Here is an 18,571-nt window from a genome sequence, read left to right on the forward strand (position 1 = left end):
TTCAGCTTTTCTTGTGCATGGGAAAACATTTTTTTTTTCTTTTTTAGGCAGCCTATTTATGAATGTGTCACCAATCAAGTCAAGTTAACATTTGCATGTGGTAAAACATCATCATCTGCAGCCATGAAAACGAGTGACCTACATGGATCGGCTCTGAACGTATATTGCTGCTTCCTTATCAGACAGCTCTGTGACGTACATCTGTGGGAGTGAGACATGGGGTGAGATTTATTAGGTGGCATTGAGGCATCATATAAGGTGGAATGAAACCCAGAGACAATAATGAAATATGGTGCTGACGGAGGAAAAACAACAGAGAGAGATGTTATAAACAAATTCAATATATCGTGGTTATAAATTTTTGAAAAAAAGGGGATCTTAACATTTCGAGTCGGTAGCTCTCAGGTTATCTTTGACGAGTACGTACCTTTACCCTTACCTTTACTCCCTCCTCACCCTGCCAGGTGCCTTTGTTAATAAATGACTCACTAATCTGTCCAGACACCTTATAAGAGGCAGAGCAGATATGCAGAGTCCACAGAAGACAGAAAACACTCCTCTAAACTGAGAAAAAGATCTTGCATCAACTGGAAATGAGAGTGCTCGGTGTCGTCCTCGTTTTGGTGCTGTGTGTGTGCAGAGGAGCTGCAGGAGTGCAGGTTAAAGTGAGTATGGAAATATTGTTGACAAATCCTTATCAGTCCGGCTGCTTATCTTGTTTTTCTTTTCACTCGGCTCTTTAGATTCTCTAAGTGCGTCTTAGAAATACTTGTAGCATTTCTCTATTCTGAATCCCCGGACGCGGTCACGCCTGTTCAATGGCAGAAGAGTTATTTGCAGAAGTGTTTGAGCCCTTCAAACACCAATTATTGAGTCCAGTCATGTTCTTTCAACCCTCTGAAGCCAAATCTAAAGTGGCAATCCTGTCCTCTCCTCTATTTCAAAAACAGAAAATACATTAAGGTAGTTTCAGCCCCTGCACCTATTATCAATCCCATTACAAGACCCAGACAGAGCACTCACTCTCAATTCAAAGCACCTGTGCTTGGAAGGTTTTAATAATGTCGCTGAGTTCTTTTTGGTCTCTTCCTTCCCAGGTTGGAGACAGGAGCTTCCCCTTGGAGGCAGTAAAGCAGTTGATGTTGCTGATGGACTTGGACGACAGTGTTAACCCTCACCTCGCTGAGACGAGCGTGGCGGCTGTTTGCGCTGACCCTCTGCTGCCGCAGATCTTTCTGCCTGTGTGTCAAGAGAAGGGAGCAGGCATTGCTTTCTCCAAACTAGGTAAGACGGAGCAAAGGAGACAGCAATGACAAATAAGGAAATAACATGTGGAATATAAGGACATCAGCTTTGTTTTTGCACCTACATATTGTAGTAATACTTGAGACCTTGAGAACAATAAAACAGGAAGGATTGTGAAACCAAAGCAAGCAGTCACAGTTGATTGTGCTGAGGGGCCAATCTGTATGACATACTTATTAATGTAGTTTGACAATTATGGTTAAGGACCGGGGTAACTCATATCTGATAGTTACTAATAACAATTTACAATAATTTGAGAACATTTTGCGCTACAGCAGACAGAAAACAGGAGCATCAACAGCAAGGAGATGAAGAGGGAGAGAAATGCACCAGACATCCTTATAAAATCGCTCAATTTTGTGAGTTGTTGAGTTAGAAGAAACTTTATAAATTTACTGAAATACGTTCTATGACAAATTCCTAATAATTTGGGCCTTTTTGTAAATTCGGCATGTGATATACGCACATAAATGTGTGTTATAATCATTGTGCGATGCCATTATTTTTTTTTTCTAATGCCTTGCTTTAGGAGGTGCTGCAGCCCCGTCAGCTCCTCTAGTTCTAGTTCCTGCCCCTAAAACTTTCGAGCTTCAGAGGCTTATTTTCCTGCCCCTTGGTGACTCTTAAAGGATAAAAACAACGAAACATTAAGTATAATGCAACAGCATTTGTATGTTAAAGGATTTTAACAATGCAGGATAAGTACCCCCTCTGGCATAAACTATTATCAAGCAGTTTTTTTTGCCCCTTTCTGAGTCTATTCATGCAGCTGCCCTGTGTTTGTCAGCCTCACAAGGTTGACTAACATTTTGTAAAAGACAGGAAAATCCCAATATATCTGGTCAGTTCTTTTCTAAACCCTTCAGGACATCTTAAATTTGCTGGAGTATTTCTCTCTCTCATCTAGTTCTCTGTATGAGTTGCAACAGTACAGCAGACTTCATAATATAGAGTGCCAGAAACAGGTCATGAGAACTAAAATATCTGTCATTAATCAGGAGAAATACAGGAGAGTTGTGACCTCGGGAGGAAGTTGTTTTTCATTATCAATGAAAAACGGGAAGTTGGCAGGTATGATTAAGGTGCATTGAGCCCAAGTCTCAGTCTTTTGTGTTCTCTGCTCTATATATAAATGGCAATAGCTCAGTCAATAGGGACTTGGCTTGGGGACTTGAAGGTTGCAGGTTAATGTTCCAACTGGACCAAATAAAGTTGAAGAAGGCACCAATTCCTAATGCTGCTTGTTGTGTGCCGTAGCATGTGTGGCAGCCCCTTAACTCATCCCCTCTATACATCGCCTGTGTCAATGTATGTAAAATTTTTGTATTTAAAAAAGAAATGTGAGAACACAATTGATCTTTAAACAGCACCTTTCAGAGGGTATTGCATGTATGAAAAGTTGTGCCTGTGACATATTGGCAAATAATACTGCATGACCGAATATAGAAAACAAAAAGAAAAGAGTGTCTTTGCAGAAGAATACGGGCTCCTTGGTGTTCATGCGGTGATCACATTAAAAGATATGGCTGGCAATATTCTGTTTTTTATTGTTAAGAGATCCTATGATAGGACCAACCCAACACACAACAACTCTTAATATTTTCCTCAGTCTTAAGGCCATTGAGCTCACTGTTTACACAATGTGTTATGCACATCCTGCAACTGCTGCACCATGAAGTAGCTCTAGAATGATAATGCCTGACAAGTGGCCTTTGGAAAGCTTTGCAAATAGTCTTCAGGGACCATTTAAGCTAGTTAGACGCAGACTGCACCCTTGTTGCTGTATTAAGACAGATATGGATACGGATCCCGTTACATCAAGTGTTTCATGAACCTGAAAAGCTCACCCTCGGGTGGTGCAAAAACGTCTTTTAGGTCAGATGAATATTTATATTTCCTCTTTTTTTCTTGCTTGTTACAGTGGATATCATGACGTCTACGGATCCTTGTGAAATATGTGCCAACCCCGCCTGCTTTGGGTGTAGCGACTGAGACTGCCATCTGCTAGACACACAAACACATCCTCCTCCTCTGTAGTTCTTTCATATCTCTATGTATAAGGCATCCATGGACACCAGCAACACTCCAACTGTCACCTAGCAACCTGGCCCAACGGGTTTCATGGCTCAGTGGTCAACGCGGGAGAGTCGTTCAATATTTTTAGAAGTTTTGGTCGACGCTGTTAATTAGTACCATAATGTCAAAAAAAAGAGTTTGAATATTACTTTGCTTTCATGTTGCAGTTTTAATTTATTGAGTTTGATGCAGCTTCTTGATATTAAAAAAAAGGTTTTCTTTGCATCCTTGGAAGCAGTTTTTACTTTTAGAAAATGGTCCTTTATACGCACAAATGCACACACACATCCACACTTAAAGGTAGAAGCTACTGACATTTGTCTCAGTATTCTCTGTTATTTCACAGGTGAATCACTCAATTTTTTGAGGGCTGCAAAACTGACAAGTGATCTGTATACACACAGCTACTGTGGTTTTAAAGATCTATCAATATCTTTTTTTCTATCTATACATTGTCATTATAAAATTGAGATGTGTTGTTATAATTAAAATAACACATGGCTATTAGATAGAAAAATCACACTAGCATATGTGAACACGCATCTAGAATTCAAATAAAAGTCAACCCGTCAGGAGAGCCAACTAGAGCAGTTAATCCATGTAACAGCAATTGGTAATGGGCATCACTAACATCGGGCATCAATGTGGAATGACGTCAGTGACCTGCTTTCCAGACCCTGTGCTTCACAGCCATCAGATAGCATCAGTCATTAAGGGGACTCCTATTAACCGTCATTTATGCTGCTCTACTGCCTGCATTGTTTTTGATCTGCTAATCTATACACTTTAATGGGAGTTTAATGGAACAGTTAATGGACTTGGCTAATGAATGTGATCAGCCTAAACAAACAGTGGGACTAAGCATTGAAGGCCGATGTGTGTTTTCCCGCCGTTATAGAGTGCTGTAATTGTGATGTATTTTTGTAGGTTATGCCAGCTCCCTCAACGAAAAGCCCTATCATAGAAAGTTTTTACCTAAATAAAGACCCAAGGGGCGTGATCTCGACTCTCTATAGTTCAAGCTCAATATAAAAACAAAGTGGTGAATCCATTGTGTTGAAAAGTATAATTCTAGTAGATATTTATACAAAGAAAGGGTGAAACTGTCTGATCCACGGGATTTAAAAGAAACCGGAAGTGTACGGGAGTGAAGCCTCTCGCCTCGCTTGGATCCTCTGCGTCCTCCATCAGCTTCTTCTGCGAAGCTCGCGGCGACCTCTTGTGGCGGCGCAGTGACGTAACAACAGTGTGTGAGTTCTAAAATAACGGACATTTTCAACAAACACGTCCTAAGTAGCTAAGTTTGCATTGTTTCGGTGAGTATGTCGACTCGAACAGATTAATGATTAAGCTAAAGAGACATTTGGTTCATATTTCGACCCCAGTTACATTCATTTTTTCTGTTATAGGAGAGAAAGCCAATGTAACTTTGTCAACAGCCATGATTTCAATCAACCTAACGAGGTAAGAAGACTGAGAATTAGCTAACCGAGAGTTTAGCTAACCAGGTGGTGGACTTTAATTATTTCATTTTTCTCTTTGTAGTCGTGTTAATTAAGACAAGTTATATAGTTTCGAGGTAACGGTTACTCTCTAGCGTTTCTTGTAACCGAATAATCACAACTGTGGCCAAAGTGTTTGCAGTTTATTTCGAAATCAAGGAATAACATTTACGTGTTCATAGGCAATAGTATTGTTTACAGTGTTATTATGTGTTTGTACTTATAATATCCTTGATTAGGTCTATTTTTGGAAACTATACTGTTATCAACATCATTTATGGCTTATGTATAAAATAAAGAATTGATCTCTATTGTAATTATCATTATGACTGTCCTTTATTCTACTACTACTACTACTATTCCTTATTACCTGTTGAAATCCCTTTGACACAACTCATAAAAGGCTGTATTTCACCTGCAAAAAATGGATTACAGCACCTACCTTGTGATTAAAAGGTTGTTTCTGCATGAAACTGGATTGATTTCACTCTTGGTGGTTATATTTGAGAGATTATAACCAATCCAGTCCTTTTTACCTGTTGAAATACCTTTAAAGGGCCAATACAGCTCATACAAGGCTGTATTTCACCTGCCAAAAAGTGAATACATCGCCAACCTTGTGACTGAAAGGTTGTTTCTGCATCAGATTGACTTGATTCCACTCTTGGTTATACATTCATGGGAAATGCAGCCTTGCATGAGCTGTATTGGCTCTTTAACGGTAATTCAACAGGTATAAAGGACTGGATTGGCTATAATCTGTCAAATATAACCACCAAGAGTGAAATTAAGTGAATATGATGCAGAAACAACCTTTCAGTCACAAGGTTGGCGCTGTAATCACTTTTTGGCAGGTGAAACACAGCCTTGTCTGAGCTGTATTGGTCCTTTAAAGGTATTTCAACAGGTAAAAAGGACTGGATTGGTTATAATCTCTCAAATATAGCCACCAAGAGTGAAATCAATTCAATTTCATGCAGAAACAACTTTTTAGTCACAAGGTAGGAGCTGTAATCACTTTTTGGCAGGTGACATACAGCCTTGCATGAGTTGTATTGGCTCTTTAAAGGTATTTCAACAGGTAAGAAGAACTGAATTTGTTATGATCTAGGGGCACAGAGCAGGTACAATAATGGACAGTCATAAGGATGATTGCAATAGAGATCAATTCTTTATTCTATACATAACCCATTCCTAAATCATGTTGATAACAGTGTAGTTTGCAAATATAGTCCTAAACAAGGATATTAGACGTACAAACACGCAAGAGCACTGTAAACAATACTATTGCCTGTGAACACGTAGTTCCCTGATTACGATATGAACTGCAAACACTTTCGCCACAATCTTAGACATACCTTTGCTATAACCACGGACATAAAGTTATTTGTATGTGTAGTAAATGACTGTTAGATCCAGATAAAAGCAGCTGTGGAAGTATAGAAACTGGGCGATACACCTTTAACAGACCTCGCGCGCTCCCGCCGACGGAAATCAATAGAACCACACCGGTTCTAATTACATGCAGTCTTCAGTTTGTGCTAATCACCGATCGCCTGAATTAACGTGTCGTTGCTGCACTTAAGTGAAATGACAACTGGAGCATGAAAGTGTGTTTGACAAAATCCGCGGATTTTGTCGTGTAAATTTGGGAACGTGAATCACGTGGCTCGTTGGTCTAGGGGTATGATTCTCGCTTAGGGTGCGAGAGGTCCCGGGTTCAAATCCCGGACGAGCCCTCTAATTTAATTTATTTTGGAAGAAAGTAGTTTTCTTGTATGCAACCACTTACAGGGGATGTGCGCAAGGATGGCTGTAACTCTCACTGTACTTAAATACAGCGTCAAAACAAACATAATTTCAGTTAGAAAGTAAGCCAACAATATACTCAAAAGTAGTTAGGTGTATTGTAATACTGTAGATAACTTACTTTAATGAAGTATTAATATCTGCCTTTAAAATGACTGTATCGACCAGCACTATTGCCCTATTGATACCAGTGACAACATTAAAACTCCCTTAAACCCTTAACAATAATAATGCTGTTATCTAACGTATGTTATAACTCTTTGAATATCTTGTGATATGAGTCATTCCTTTAAAACGGTCCTTTACGGTTGCAAATTGATTGATTTTGTTAGTACACTTCTGTATATCTGTCCAGTGTGCTCATTCTGCTCCATAACCACCAGAGGGCACAATTTACTAAACTATTTTTACTTCATTCTGTTGACTTCATGGCTTGTAGGTATTTTATGGATTTAATCTCCACATTAACATATTATTTCCATACAGTTCTAGTAAGATAGTTATGCACTTACATATTTGTTGTTTTCCAAGAAAGCCCATTGGTTGACAGTGGCAGACAGTTTCCCCAACAACACCAAAGTCTATATTGCAGGGTAATGTTCACTATATAGTAAGGAGTAAATCATTTATCAGGTTACTAATATATAGGATCATTGATTGTCTGTATCCATGTCACATTATGTTTCTAAAGTGTACTCTAAAAACTTCCAAACAACTATAATACACAAAATGTGCACAAGAATAGAGCTTTAAACGTCACATTCGCAAAGTTTACGATAACCCCTTTTCCAAGGAACCATGAGAAAGAGTGAGAATCCCACACATTTTTGGAGTAATTTCATCCCGTCGTCTCTGTAAGATAAGTGTTTCATATTTTCACAGCTTGTTTTATGTGCATAAAGGAAACAATCCCTCCATCCCTTATTTGGCTATACTCTTTATCCTTTTCAGGGTCGAGTTGCTGGAGCTTTTCCGAGTACAGAGAACCATGTTGACTAGTTTATGTCAGTGCCAAGAAACATAGCCATACAAACACAATTGCATTTGCACCTTATGTTTAGAGTTTTCATCTCATCTAAAGTTCTCGCTTTGGACTTTGGGAAAATATGCCACAAAGTCCACAAAGAAAGGAACCAGCTGGCACGTTCGCTTGAAAACCTCAGACTGTTGTAAGGCGAGAAGGGAAACCTAGTGAAAAACATGTGTTCTTTGACTTTGAAGTGTGTTGGATTCGCACAGTCCTGAACCTCCACATCTCCCTACCCCCTCATCCCTTTGAGGGACTCAGTTCAATTGATAGAGTTATTAAATATGTTTTTTACGTGCGTGCTTCCCGGGCTTTAGTCATAAACTGATGTAACTCATTTGCACCAAATCTGGCGAGACAAACCAGAAGGTTCACCTTGACTTCAGAATTCAGTGGAAACTCCTAAAGTTCCTCCTCTACAAGGAATTCTTCATCTGTTCTAACAGGTTTCTAGAAGTTGACTCTTTTTTTACCCCCCTTGGTTACTGTTACTAAACATCTTGAGCAAATTTCCCCTTCTGTTAAGACACATTGGCAGTTTATGATGTTAATTGTAGCAGATGTTGCCTTCCACTCAAAATGCATTGGTATTTTTGAAACAATGGGTCCTACATCATAGACGGAGGTGGGGGAAAAGCTTTTCATTTCTAGCAACTAGTTAGCAATTTCTACTATTGAATGGAATCATCAAATATTTGTCAGTTTTTGACTTGTGACTTGAGTAATAATTGAATTATCTCAGCTTAGAAAATCCTGGAAAAATGACTCCTACATTGTCCCAAGCCAGAAGTCATCATTCTCACCAGATGATTATCTGTGCGGTTAGTGCTGATGTTGCAAGTGTAACCAGGAAAGATATAAGATCAGACTGTACAAACCCCAATTCAAAGAAGTTGGGACGCTGTGTAAAATGTTAATAAAAACAGAATACAAAGATTTGCAAATCCTTTTCAACTTATATTCAATTGAATACACTACAAAGACAAGATATTTAATGTTCAAACTGATAAACTTGATTGTTTTTTTGCAAATAATCACTCATTTTGAATTTGATGCCGGCAACACGTTCCAAAAGAGCTGGGACAGGGGCATGTTTACCACTGTGTTACATCACATTTCCTTTTAACAACACTCGATAAGCGTTTGGGAACTGAGGACACTAATTGTTAAAGTGTTGTAGGTGGAATTTTTCCCATTGTTGCTTGATATACAAATTCAGTTGCTCAACAGTCCAGGGCCTCCCCTGTCATATTTTGCGCTTCATAATGCGCCACACATTTTTAATGGGAGACAGGTTTGGACTGCAGGCAGGCCAGTGTAGTACCAGCAGTCTTTTACTACGAAGCCACGCTGTTGTAACATGTGTAGAATGTGGCTCTGCATTATCTTACATAAATAAGCAGGGATGTCTCTGAAAAAGACATTGCTTGGATGGCAGCACATGTTGCTCCAAAACCTGTATGTAACTTTCAGCATTTCTGGTGCCTTCACAGATGTGCAAGTTACCTGTGCCATGGGCACTAACACACCCCCATACCATCACAGATGCAGGCTTTTGAACTTTGCGCTGTTAACAGTCTGGATGGTCCTTTTCCTCTTTGGCCCTGGAGGACACGACGTCCATGATTTCCAAAAACAATTTGAAATGTGGACTTGTCAGACCACAGCACACTTTTCCACTTTGCTTCAGTCCATCTCAGATGACCTCAGACCTGTGATATTTCTGGATGTTATTGATATAGCTTTGCATTGTAGAGTTTTAACTTTCGCTTGTAGATGTAGCCACGAATTGTGTTAACTGACAGTGGTTTTCTGAAGTGTTCCTGAGCCAGTGTGGCAATATCCTTGACAGAATGATGTCGTTTTTTAAGGAAGTGCTGCCTGATGGATCAAAGGTCACAGGCATTTAATGTTGGTTTTTGGGCTTGCCGCTTACATGCAGAGATTTCTCCAGATTCTCAGAATCTTTTGATGACATTATGGACTGCAGATGATGAAATCCCTCAATTTCTTGCAACTGTACGTTAAGAAACATTGTTCTTAAACTGTAGGACTATTTGCTCACGCAGTTGTTCACAAAGTGGTGAACCTTGCCCCATCCTTGCTTGTGAACGACTGAGCCTTTTGGGGATGCTCCATTTATACCCAATCATGACATTCACCCGTTTCTACTTATTCAGTTCACCTGTGGAATGTTCCAAACAGGTGTTTTTTTAAGTATTCCTCAACTTTCCCAGTCTTTTGTTGCCCCCATCCCAGCTATTTTGGAACGTGTTGCGGGCATCCAATTCAAAATGAATGTATATCTGCACAAAAACATTAAAGTTTATCAGTTTCAACATTAAATATCTTGTCTTTGTAGTGTATTCAATTGGATTTACGTTGGAAAGGATTTGCAAATCATTATGTTCTGTTTTTATTTACATTTTACAAAACTTCCCAACTTCATTGGAATTGGGGTTTGTAGTTCTCACTTCAAACTCTTGCCATCTTACTGATTTACTGATTTGTAAATCTAAAGTGAAAGGCCTGGTTAGTGTAGTTACATATTTGTTAAGCTATAATTGGATAATCGCTACTTGGGGAAGGCATTTAGCAAGTAGAGTTCCTTCCTAAAGTCCTGTTCCTACTCACACCTGTCTGCTGTTAACAAGCTGTATTTACTTGTGAATGTGGGCACTTATGATGTAAATGAAAGCTTCCTCAGAAAAACTGTCACCGATTTTCTTGTCTTGTCTTGTATTGAAGCATGGGTTGGCCAATTTGCGCTCTGCGTTATCACTCGACAGTTTTTATGAATTTGTCAAACCCTTTTCACTCATTTTGGTCATGAATGAAATATCTTGACAGGTGTAGTTTCAAGTAGGTTGTGTGATAGATGACAGATGGTTTGTCCTTCAATTAGATATATCAAAATAAACCCAAAACTGATTGACTTTAATGCACCACAAACTGAGCTCAGGTGCTTTCTGTTTTTGTGTTACAAATTGGAAAAACATGCATGAACATGGTAGCAAATTTATTTATTTTGCAGATTAAAATCTTTGTAACACAAACTGCCACATCAGATATCCTGTCAGGCTTTGTGAGTCTATAACTTTTGCAAGTCTTCGCTTGAATGCCACATGACGCATCAGTTTGACTGACTCAGGCTACAAACCTCCAACTTTGTCCTTTGCCTGTAAATAACAGTATGCAAATCAGTTTCTGAATTCAGATAACTCCTTAAAATTGTCAGTGCTGCTGATAATTGTTCAACAGTGCCATATAAAGCCATATCATTTCAGTATACTTGTTGTTTACTCTGGTGGTTGTTGGCAAAAGTAGTTTTAGTATTTTTATTATATGTGTTAGCTTGCCATTACGCTTTTCTTGTCCTGAAACCCCTGAAATAAAAGTATTGCTTCAAGCCCCTGTTTACCCTTTAGCCTTCAGTCTGATGTTGATAGGGCTGCTACTAACAATTATTTTAATTTCCAATTAATCTGACGAGTTTGTTCTCCAGAAATCATTTTGTCTGGAAAGCATCAGATAACTGTGGAAAATATATATAAGCACCGCACCTGTTTTTTTTATACATACAGTCAAAAAGATATTCAAGCAGCTAATGTTCTCAAAGAGCAAAAATATATATATACATTGCAACTCTAGGTGGTGATTCACCAGCAGCCAAAACATTGTTACCAAATCATTTATATTACCTCAACAAAAACAAATCAATGTGACAGTTTAAAAATGAAATATGTAACATTTCCTCACTAAATGTCAAGAAACATCTTGTTATCCCAAATGTTTCCAGCATGTCAAATCCAGAAAAATGCAATCATTGATTCAAGGTAACAGCCCGTTTAATTTGGTTGAATGTCGCTTTAACTTCTTGGAAACATCAGATGCTATGTCAGAAAGTGAGCACGTGTGTGTGGTGAGTGTGACTAAACATAAGGTGAATAAGACTGTAAACACTCCAAACTAGCCCATGAACATTTCTGCTTGAGTCATGGCAGATAGTCTTTCATTGGCAGCAGTGGTTGTTTGACAATAAAGACAAGAAGCTGCCATGGCCCCACTTGAATGCACGATATCATCGAACTCGAACTGTTTTCATTGTTTTGACCCAGAGGCCCCTGGCAGCAGAAGTTCCATATTTTGCATTAAATATGATACAGCTATTGACTAAAATGTGAAATTCTCTATTTTAGCCTGCTGGAATGCCTTCTTTAGATGACTGTATCTGTCATTTTTAATAAATCTTTATTTTTCAGATCAATCTGCATTTCCATACTTAACATACATGATGGTGGAACCCAGAATTTCTAAATTCATTTTATGTTTTTTGATTGATTTTGTAGCCATAATATGAACTTTTATTCCTAAGAATAAGACTCCTCAAGTTTAAGTTAATTAAAAGTTCAACAACAGGCAACAGGCAGGACTAAAAAACAAACTTAACTCAGCACATGATTGGCATGGCTTTGTTTCGTTTGGCAGGCAAAGACATCTTTCAAAGACATTACACAAAAAAAGTGTTGAAAAAGTATTTGCGTACACTGCAATCCGTACCACCCAAGTTCTCCTTGTACAAACAGTTATTCTTCTTTCCTGTAGAGTTTTCAATGAGAGATTTTTTTCCCAGAACACAATGTGGCTGAGAACTGATCTGAGATGACATAAGAACACACACACACATCCAGAAAAGTGAGACGCAGAGCTCTTTTGTGCTTAACCTGAGGTGAACCCACCAATCAGACTTATAGTGTCAGTATTGAGACAGGAACTGAGGCAAGAGACCTTATCTCTGTCAGCCTTTTAATCTTTCCCTTTATATGTTCTTTCTAATTTCTTTCTTTCTTTCTTTCTTTCTTTCTTTCTTTCTTTCTTTCTTTCTTTCTTTCCTTTCTTTCGGAAACATTTCAACAACTTTTCAATTGTACTGGCATTAAATTTTGTTTAAATATTTGTGGTGCCAAGAGGATGAAGCCTACAGATTTACAGATGATCATCTGACTTTTCCTCTCGCATCATTAACGTTGGTGCTTGAACTAAACCCTGGTTATTGTCTTTGAAAAAAAACTCAAACAGAAATGACCATAAAAAAGAAACAAGCTTTATGTTCTCTTCCTTCTGTATATTTACTATCTTTCTATCTCAGTCTTTTGTTTGTCCTCCCACCCTGTCCTATTTTTCCCTCTACTCAATAGTTAATCCCATTTTTTTGCCAGATGGACAGATAGGAGATCTTGGCTTCAGCAGTGTGGGATTACCTTCTGATTACCTTCTGATTATAAACATGTTTTGTAAGGCCCTTTTACTTTCCACTGCACTCCACGCATGCTGGTTGGATGAGATATAGATGACGAAATGCTTACAGGACATGGAGTTGATGAGACAGAGGAAGTCTTGAAGTCTCTAAGTCTTTTGCCAGAGCTTATAGAGTTTACTCGACAGAAAAATGTATGTTTGCTTTTGTTGATGGACCCTGTCAGTCGAGGGGGAAGAATGTATATGTATTGATTAACCCTCGAGGTTTGTTTTGGACAAAATGAATCCCTCCAGTCACTCATTACCACACATCAAAGAGTCCTCTGTCCCAGCAGAATTCCAAGCAGCCATTCATATTCTGCCATCTTGAATGAGCAAATAGGAGCTATCTGCTCTAACGAAGAGTAAGTGGACCTTCTGTTAATTGCTACGTAACGAGGCAAAGGCCCCAAATATTGTGTTTTAATTGGGGGCATTATCAACAGTAGCAGCCTGTGGGAGAAGGGATTTGGGTTCAGCAATCGGGTTAATTGGATATTAACTGTACTTGGCAAGTAATTCTCTTCTGCGATCATCAGATGAATTCTGCTGTTTTGGGACATCAGCAAGACATGCAGCTGAAGCTGGCTCTGCTGCGACAAATCTAAAAAGTCAGCCATCCGGATTGTGACATGTGTGATTACTCACGAGGAAAACAGAGGTGTTGAGGGAACACTGGATGGTTGGTTTTCTAGGAGTGCCAGTTACTTGGAAATTGTTGTGTTGATCAGTTCATAGCTCTGAACAATGTTAAGTCCTGATGAAAAACATTCTGCGATTTATATGAAACCACGTGCTGTTTCGGCTCTTTGGTTAAAGCCAGATCTGGCTGTCCCATCTAACAACATCGGGAAATGTCATGTGCCAGATTACAAAGATGTCCTGTTTTAGTTTATCCCCTTTAGAAACCCCAAAGGATTGTTATGGTAAAGCTGGATGAGACCAAAAGGTCACTTCATCTACACTGGAAAAAAGCACTAATCCAAAACATGCAGTATGTTGTCTCGATTGTTTTTAAGAGCTACAGAAGAACGTGAGAGGGTTGTTTTGCCAGCAGGCAATGACTTAACCATATCCCGTCTTATCATGTCAGATTGGTGTGGTGGAAAAATGTCTTAGTCCACCTTACAGTAGAGACAGTGTTTTATATTTTTAGTTTTGCATTTTCAGTGTTGTAGTTTATACAGTCTAGATTACAAACACATAATACAGGCTCCCCACAGGGTTGCGTTTTATCTCCCCTTCTTTTTATATTGTATACAGACATTTGCAGGTCTCACAAAGAGGGCAGCTACCTGGTAAAATTCTCAGACGACACAGCACTTCTGACTCTCCTCCAAGGGTCAGAGTCGGACCACGGTAGTGCCCTGCCAGACTTTGTTAGCTGGTGTGATGAAAATTTCTTCAATCTTAACGTGAACAAAACCAAAGAGCTTGTCATTGATTTTTTTTTTAAAAATGGTGGAAAACCTAAGGCAAGTACAATTCATGGGAACAAGGTCGAAATTTTTGAAACTTACAAGTACTTAGGCACTGTTTTCGATTCACAGTTGAAGTTTGAAAAAAATATTGAGTCCATTGTCAAACGAGGCCAGCAGAGAATCCACTTACTAAGAAAGCTGAACTCTTTTAAAGTCTGTAACAAAATGTTGTGTATGTTTTATCAGTCTTTTATCGAGAGCATTTTAAACTCCTTCATCTGCTGGTTTGGTGGCCTGGCTGTAAGAGATAAAAACAGCCTTTGCAGCATCGTAAAGGTCTGTTCTAAAATAATTGGCGTCCAGCAGAGGGACTTGGGGTCCTTGTGGGAGAGGCAGGTGGTTCAGAAAGCTAAAGAAATAATTTCCCAGTATGGCCACATCCTGTCCCCTGAGTTCACGACGATGCCTTCGGGACGCCGTTTTATAGCACCTATCAGGAGGACAAATAGGTATGCCAGCTCTTTTATCCCATCTGCAATTAAGCTCTTGAACATGGACAGTGGCAGCCACTCTTTGTAACATTGTAACTTTGTGTCCTTGTAACTTAATGTGCCACTTATTTATTTATTTATTACTATTTATTCTTATTCTTAGTCTCTGTTATTTAATTGTGCCACTCCACACAATTATGTGACAGTGGCCTAAGTGCCTTGGCCCCCTGTGGATATGTACTGATCTGCATATTGTACTCCTGTTTGTCATCTGCTGCTCGTTGTTATGCCATGGTTGTTGTTTGTGTTTTCTTTTTATGCCAGAACTGCTTGAACTGAAATGCCCCCTGGACTAATAAAGTTGTCTGAACTGAACTGAACTGAACAAACATGATGACGCTGATGTGTGCTGCTGTCCATTTTTTTCTTTTCTCTTGTGTTACAGTGTATAATTACATTGTACTAATGTTGTGTGAACAGAAGAGCAATTATGTCTGTAAATTTTGTCGAAAACTCGAGTCGTGTCTGAAGATGTGAACCTTTTCCAGCAGGAAATACTTCTGCATCTGTGATACTAAATCTTCCCTGACCTCTCATCCAGGGCTTTATCTGTATTGTAACAAGTGTCATTAGGTTTTGAACTGACTTGAATAATCAGTTGCATTGATAGCTTTTCTGGTTTGTAAAGCTCATTAAAGAATAACTTGGCATCCTGTCACCCACTGGGTTTTTCAGGGTGGGGAGGAGAAAAGCTCTACGTTCACTGTGTAGATCAACTTATGCATGCAGCTGTGGAGAAAGAGTCAAGATGTTGGGTGGGGGAGGTTAGGGAGAGCCAAAAGGAGAGGGCAGAGGGAATGTGTGGGAGCCAAGAGACTACAAAAGAGATCAGCTCTCTTTCGTTTAAAGCTCTGCTCTCAGGAAATGGAGAGAGAAAGCCAGCGCAGAGCTGTAGCATGCAAACCAAACAGCTCAATTTTAAAAAACTAGTTGTCGGTTGAGTTTTGAAAATATATCATCACCTAAAAATAAGTAATAATAAGAATACATCTTTTTTTTGTTCAGATGTAGTTAAGAGGTTGGAAAATATGTCTGTTAGCTCCTCCAAGAATTATTTTGCACATTTGCTTTTGATTAGACATGGTTGCACAACACAACACTCAGGTGGTCGTGTTACGCTGGTCTTGTTACACACAAATTGCTCTTTGGGAGTAGTGAAGATTTCCTGTACCGGATACCCCCTGAAGTCATCGTCTCTTGTCAGTTGCCTCTCTTCTCTCTTCCAGCGTAATGCTTATTGTGCAGCCTCATCTGCCTGTTTTGTGTTTGCCTGTCGCAAAATACAAATTTTACTGAAACAGTGATGCAGTGTGTACTGGCTGAATGAGATAAAAACAGTATTGTGTAATCTTTACCGTATGTTACTTATCGCACGCCTCTTTCCAGTAACCTTTGCAGAAGTAGATTTCCAGTACAATGATGTAAACGTAAGTTACTGTCAAGAGAGTAGAATTGTTTTGAAAGGTGGAGAAAGGCACAAAAAAAGCATTGTTTTGTGATTGTCTCCAAGTAAGAAAGGATTTGAATACTGTTGCCTCTATCATATTTATAACCACGTTAAAGCAACTCAGTACATTATGACTGAAACTGTAAACCTAGCTTTCATGCTTTTTTTTTAAACATATGGTATCAGTGAGGGATCTACAGTATGCTATACTTTCAAGAATATGACTGGTAGAAATCTATGGCACATTATTTATGGCACCATCAATACTTAGTGTTCCCTGTGCAACTTCAATCACAAAAGTATACTGTTACATATTGTCACTAATGGCTTATATAGAAACATAGTCCTTCTTACCCTCTTGTACTTTTATATTTAGGATAAATAAGGATAAACTCCAGGCAAATGTTTTTCTTGTTCACTTAAACCAGTCTTTCTTTGTGAATGTGGCAAACTTCTAAAGTATTCAGGTGACTTTGAAGCATGACTTTGAAAACTCTTCTTGTAGTGTTACCACTCTAGTCACAGACTGTCTGCAAGTAACAGTCTGAGAACAGGACCACTGGATAACTTACAGTTGGTTTGTAGATTTTTCAACATCTGGACATCTGATGGAGGCTTTCCCATCTGCTTTTGGACAAATACGCAAGACGTCGCCTAGCAAATAGAAACAGACTTGAAGAAACACTGTCAAGCTCTGTTTTCTTCTAAATGTTTCACTTTCATCTGCTTTGACTTTGACACTCTGTTCTCAATCAGAATAACATCTTGACATGTTTGGCCCAACAGGAATTTCACTTTAATCTTTGCACTTCCTGTTGTTCTTACTCCTCTTTCGGCTGCATGGGTTTGGTGCCGACTCCTGCAAATCACTCCTGCAAGACCAGATGGTCAGTGCAAAAACAAAACAGCCACCTACAATTTGACTTTGCTATCAGAAACAATTGGGACGACATTAAAATTAAAAGACTTTTTTCAGTTGTTATTGGGGCTACTACTTCTACAGTAAACCCCTTGTTTTGATTTGTGGTGTTTCCCAAGGCACCATCCTCATCCCCCATTTTTTCTCTGCATACACGCTTCAACGCGGGAATATCTGCAAACACTTTCGCTGTCATTCTATTAGTCTCTAGTTTGTTTCTTAGAAGTAAGTCATTCGATGTCGCAAAACTTTACCTAGCTATGAGAAATAAATCAGAAATTGTTGTCTTTGGTCAACAATTCCATCCTCGAGAAATTCCATCCTTGAGTTGGAATTCTCCAAATAAGAAGCTTCTCATAGCAGTGTATTTTCCTGTCTTTCATTGATTTTTAGAAAGTAATACTTGCTTTTATATCATGTCGTTTAGATGACTACAATTTGATATATTCAAAGCGAAGCTGAAGAAAAATCTTGCACTTGCCCTGGTACAAAATGCAGCTACAAGGCTTCTGTTCACCCCTGTCTTGATCCAGCGCTTCTTGCTTCTATTGTCTCGTGTTAATAGCTATTGGCTATGCAGTGGCTACTTCTGCACGAACATAAAACATAGATCATATCTAAATGACAAAATAAGTTGTCAATGCCATATGGATCTTAAATCACTCAAAATACAAGAGTTTTAGAATCTCAGAGTATTGTATTTCCCATAACAGTCAGATTCTTCTGGTACCAGTCGGTTGATGTCTTCAAGTGCAGCTGCAGGCTCTGTCAAGCTAGCTGAGTCTACTTTGAAGTGTGAAGTAAACACAGAACAAAACAACCAAAAGTAAACACAGAAATCAAACCAGATTAACTATTCTGTTTAACTGCACACGAATCTCCTCTTACTTTATCTAAATGAGCTGATTGGGCCACATTCAGAATAACAGTAGTCCTGCATAAAAAAACACAACATTTTTTTGTTATTTGAATGGCGACAGCACATTTACAGAGCAGGGGTTTCCAACGCAGGGAGCTCTGGCTAGAAATTTAACGAGAATCAATTTTGTCACACACAACATGATGCCATCTAGCTACATTGTCCAAACAATCACATTCCTGGTAGACTACACCATTTTTCTGCTGTTTGGTCTTTCCAGGAATCCTGTCTGTGAGTATTGCAGTTGTGCGGTGTTTTGCTGTATGATATGTCTTTAAACACATCAATCTGTCACGA

The 18,571-nt window shown here is 38.9% G+C and overlaps 1 protein-coding gene and 1 non-coding gene across 2 annotated transcripts; both read left to right on the forward strand.

Moving 5' to 3' along the window:
• Positions 1 to 513: 513 nt before the first annotated feature.
• LOC115582938 (guanylin-like) lies at positions 514 to 3,606 on the forward strand. The gene is made up of 3 exons (XM_030419181.1): positions 514 to 665; positions 1,098 to 1,284; positions 3,227 to 3,606. Exons 1-3 carry the CDS (start codon positions 594 to 596, stop codon positions 3,295 to 3,297), a joined length of 330 nt encoding a protein of 109 aa, XP_030275041.1. The 5' UTR covers positions 514 to 593; the 3' UTR covers positions 3,298 to 3,606.
• A 2,944-nt stretch (positions 3,607 to 6,550) lies between these two features.
• Positions 6,551 to 6,622, forward strand: trnap-agg (transfer RNA proline (anticodon AGG)). Its single transcript has one exon. It is a non-coding gene; the product is annotated as a tRNA-Pro (tRNA).
• The last annotated feature ends 11,949 nt before the right edge of the window (positions 6,623 to 18,571 follow it).

The sequence above is a fragment of the Sparus aurata genome, chromosome 6, assembly GCF_900880675.1.
Source record: "Sparus aurata chromosome 6, fSpaAur1.1, whole genome shotgun sequence".
In the NCBI taxonomy this organism is placed as follows: Eukaryota; Metazoa; Chordata; class Actinopteri; order Spariformes; family Sparidae; genus Sparus; species Sparus aurata.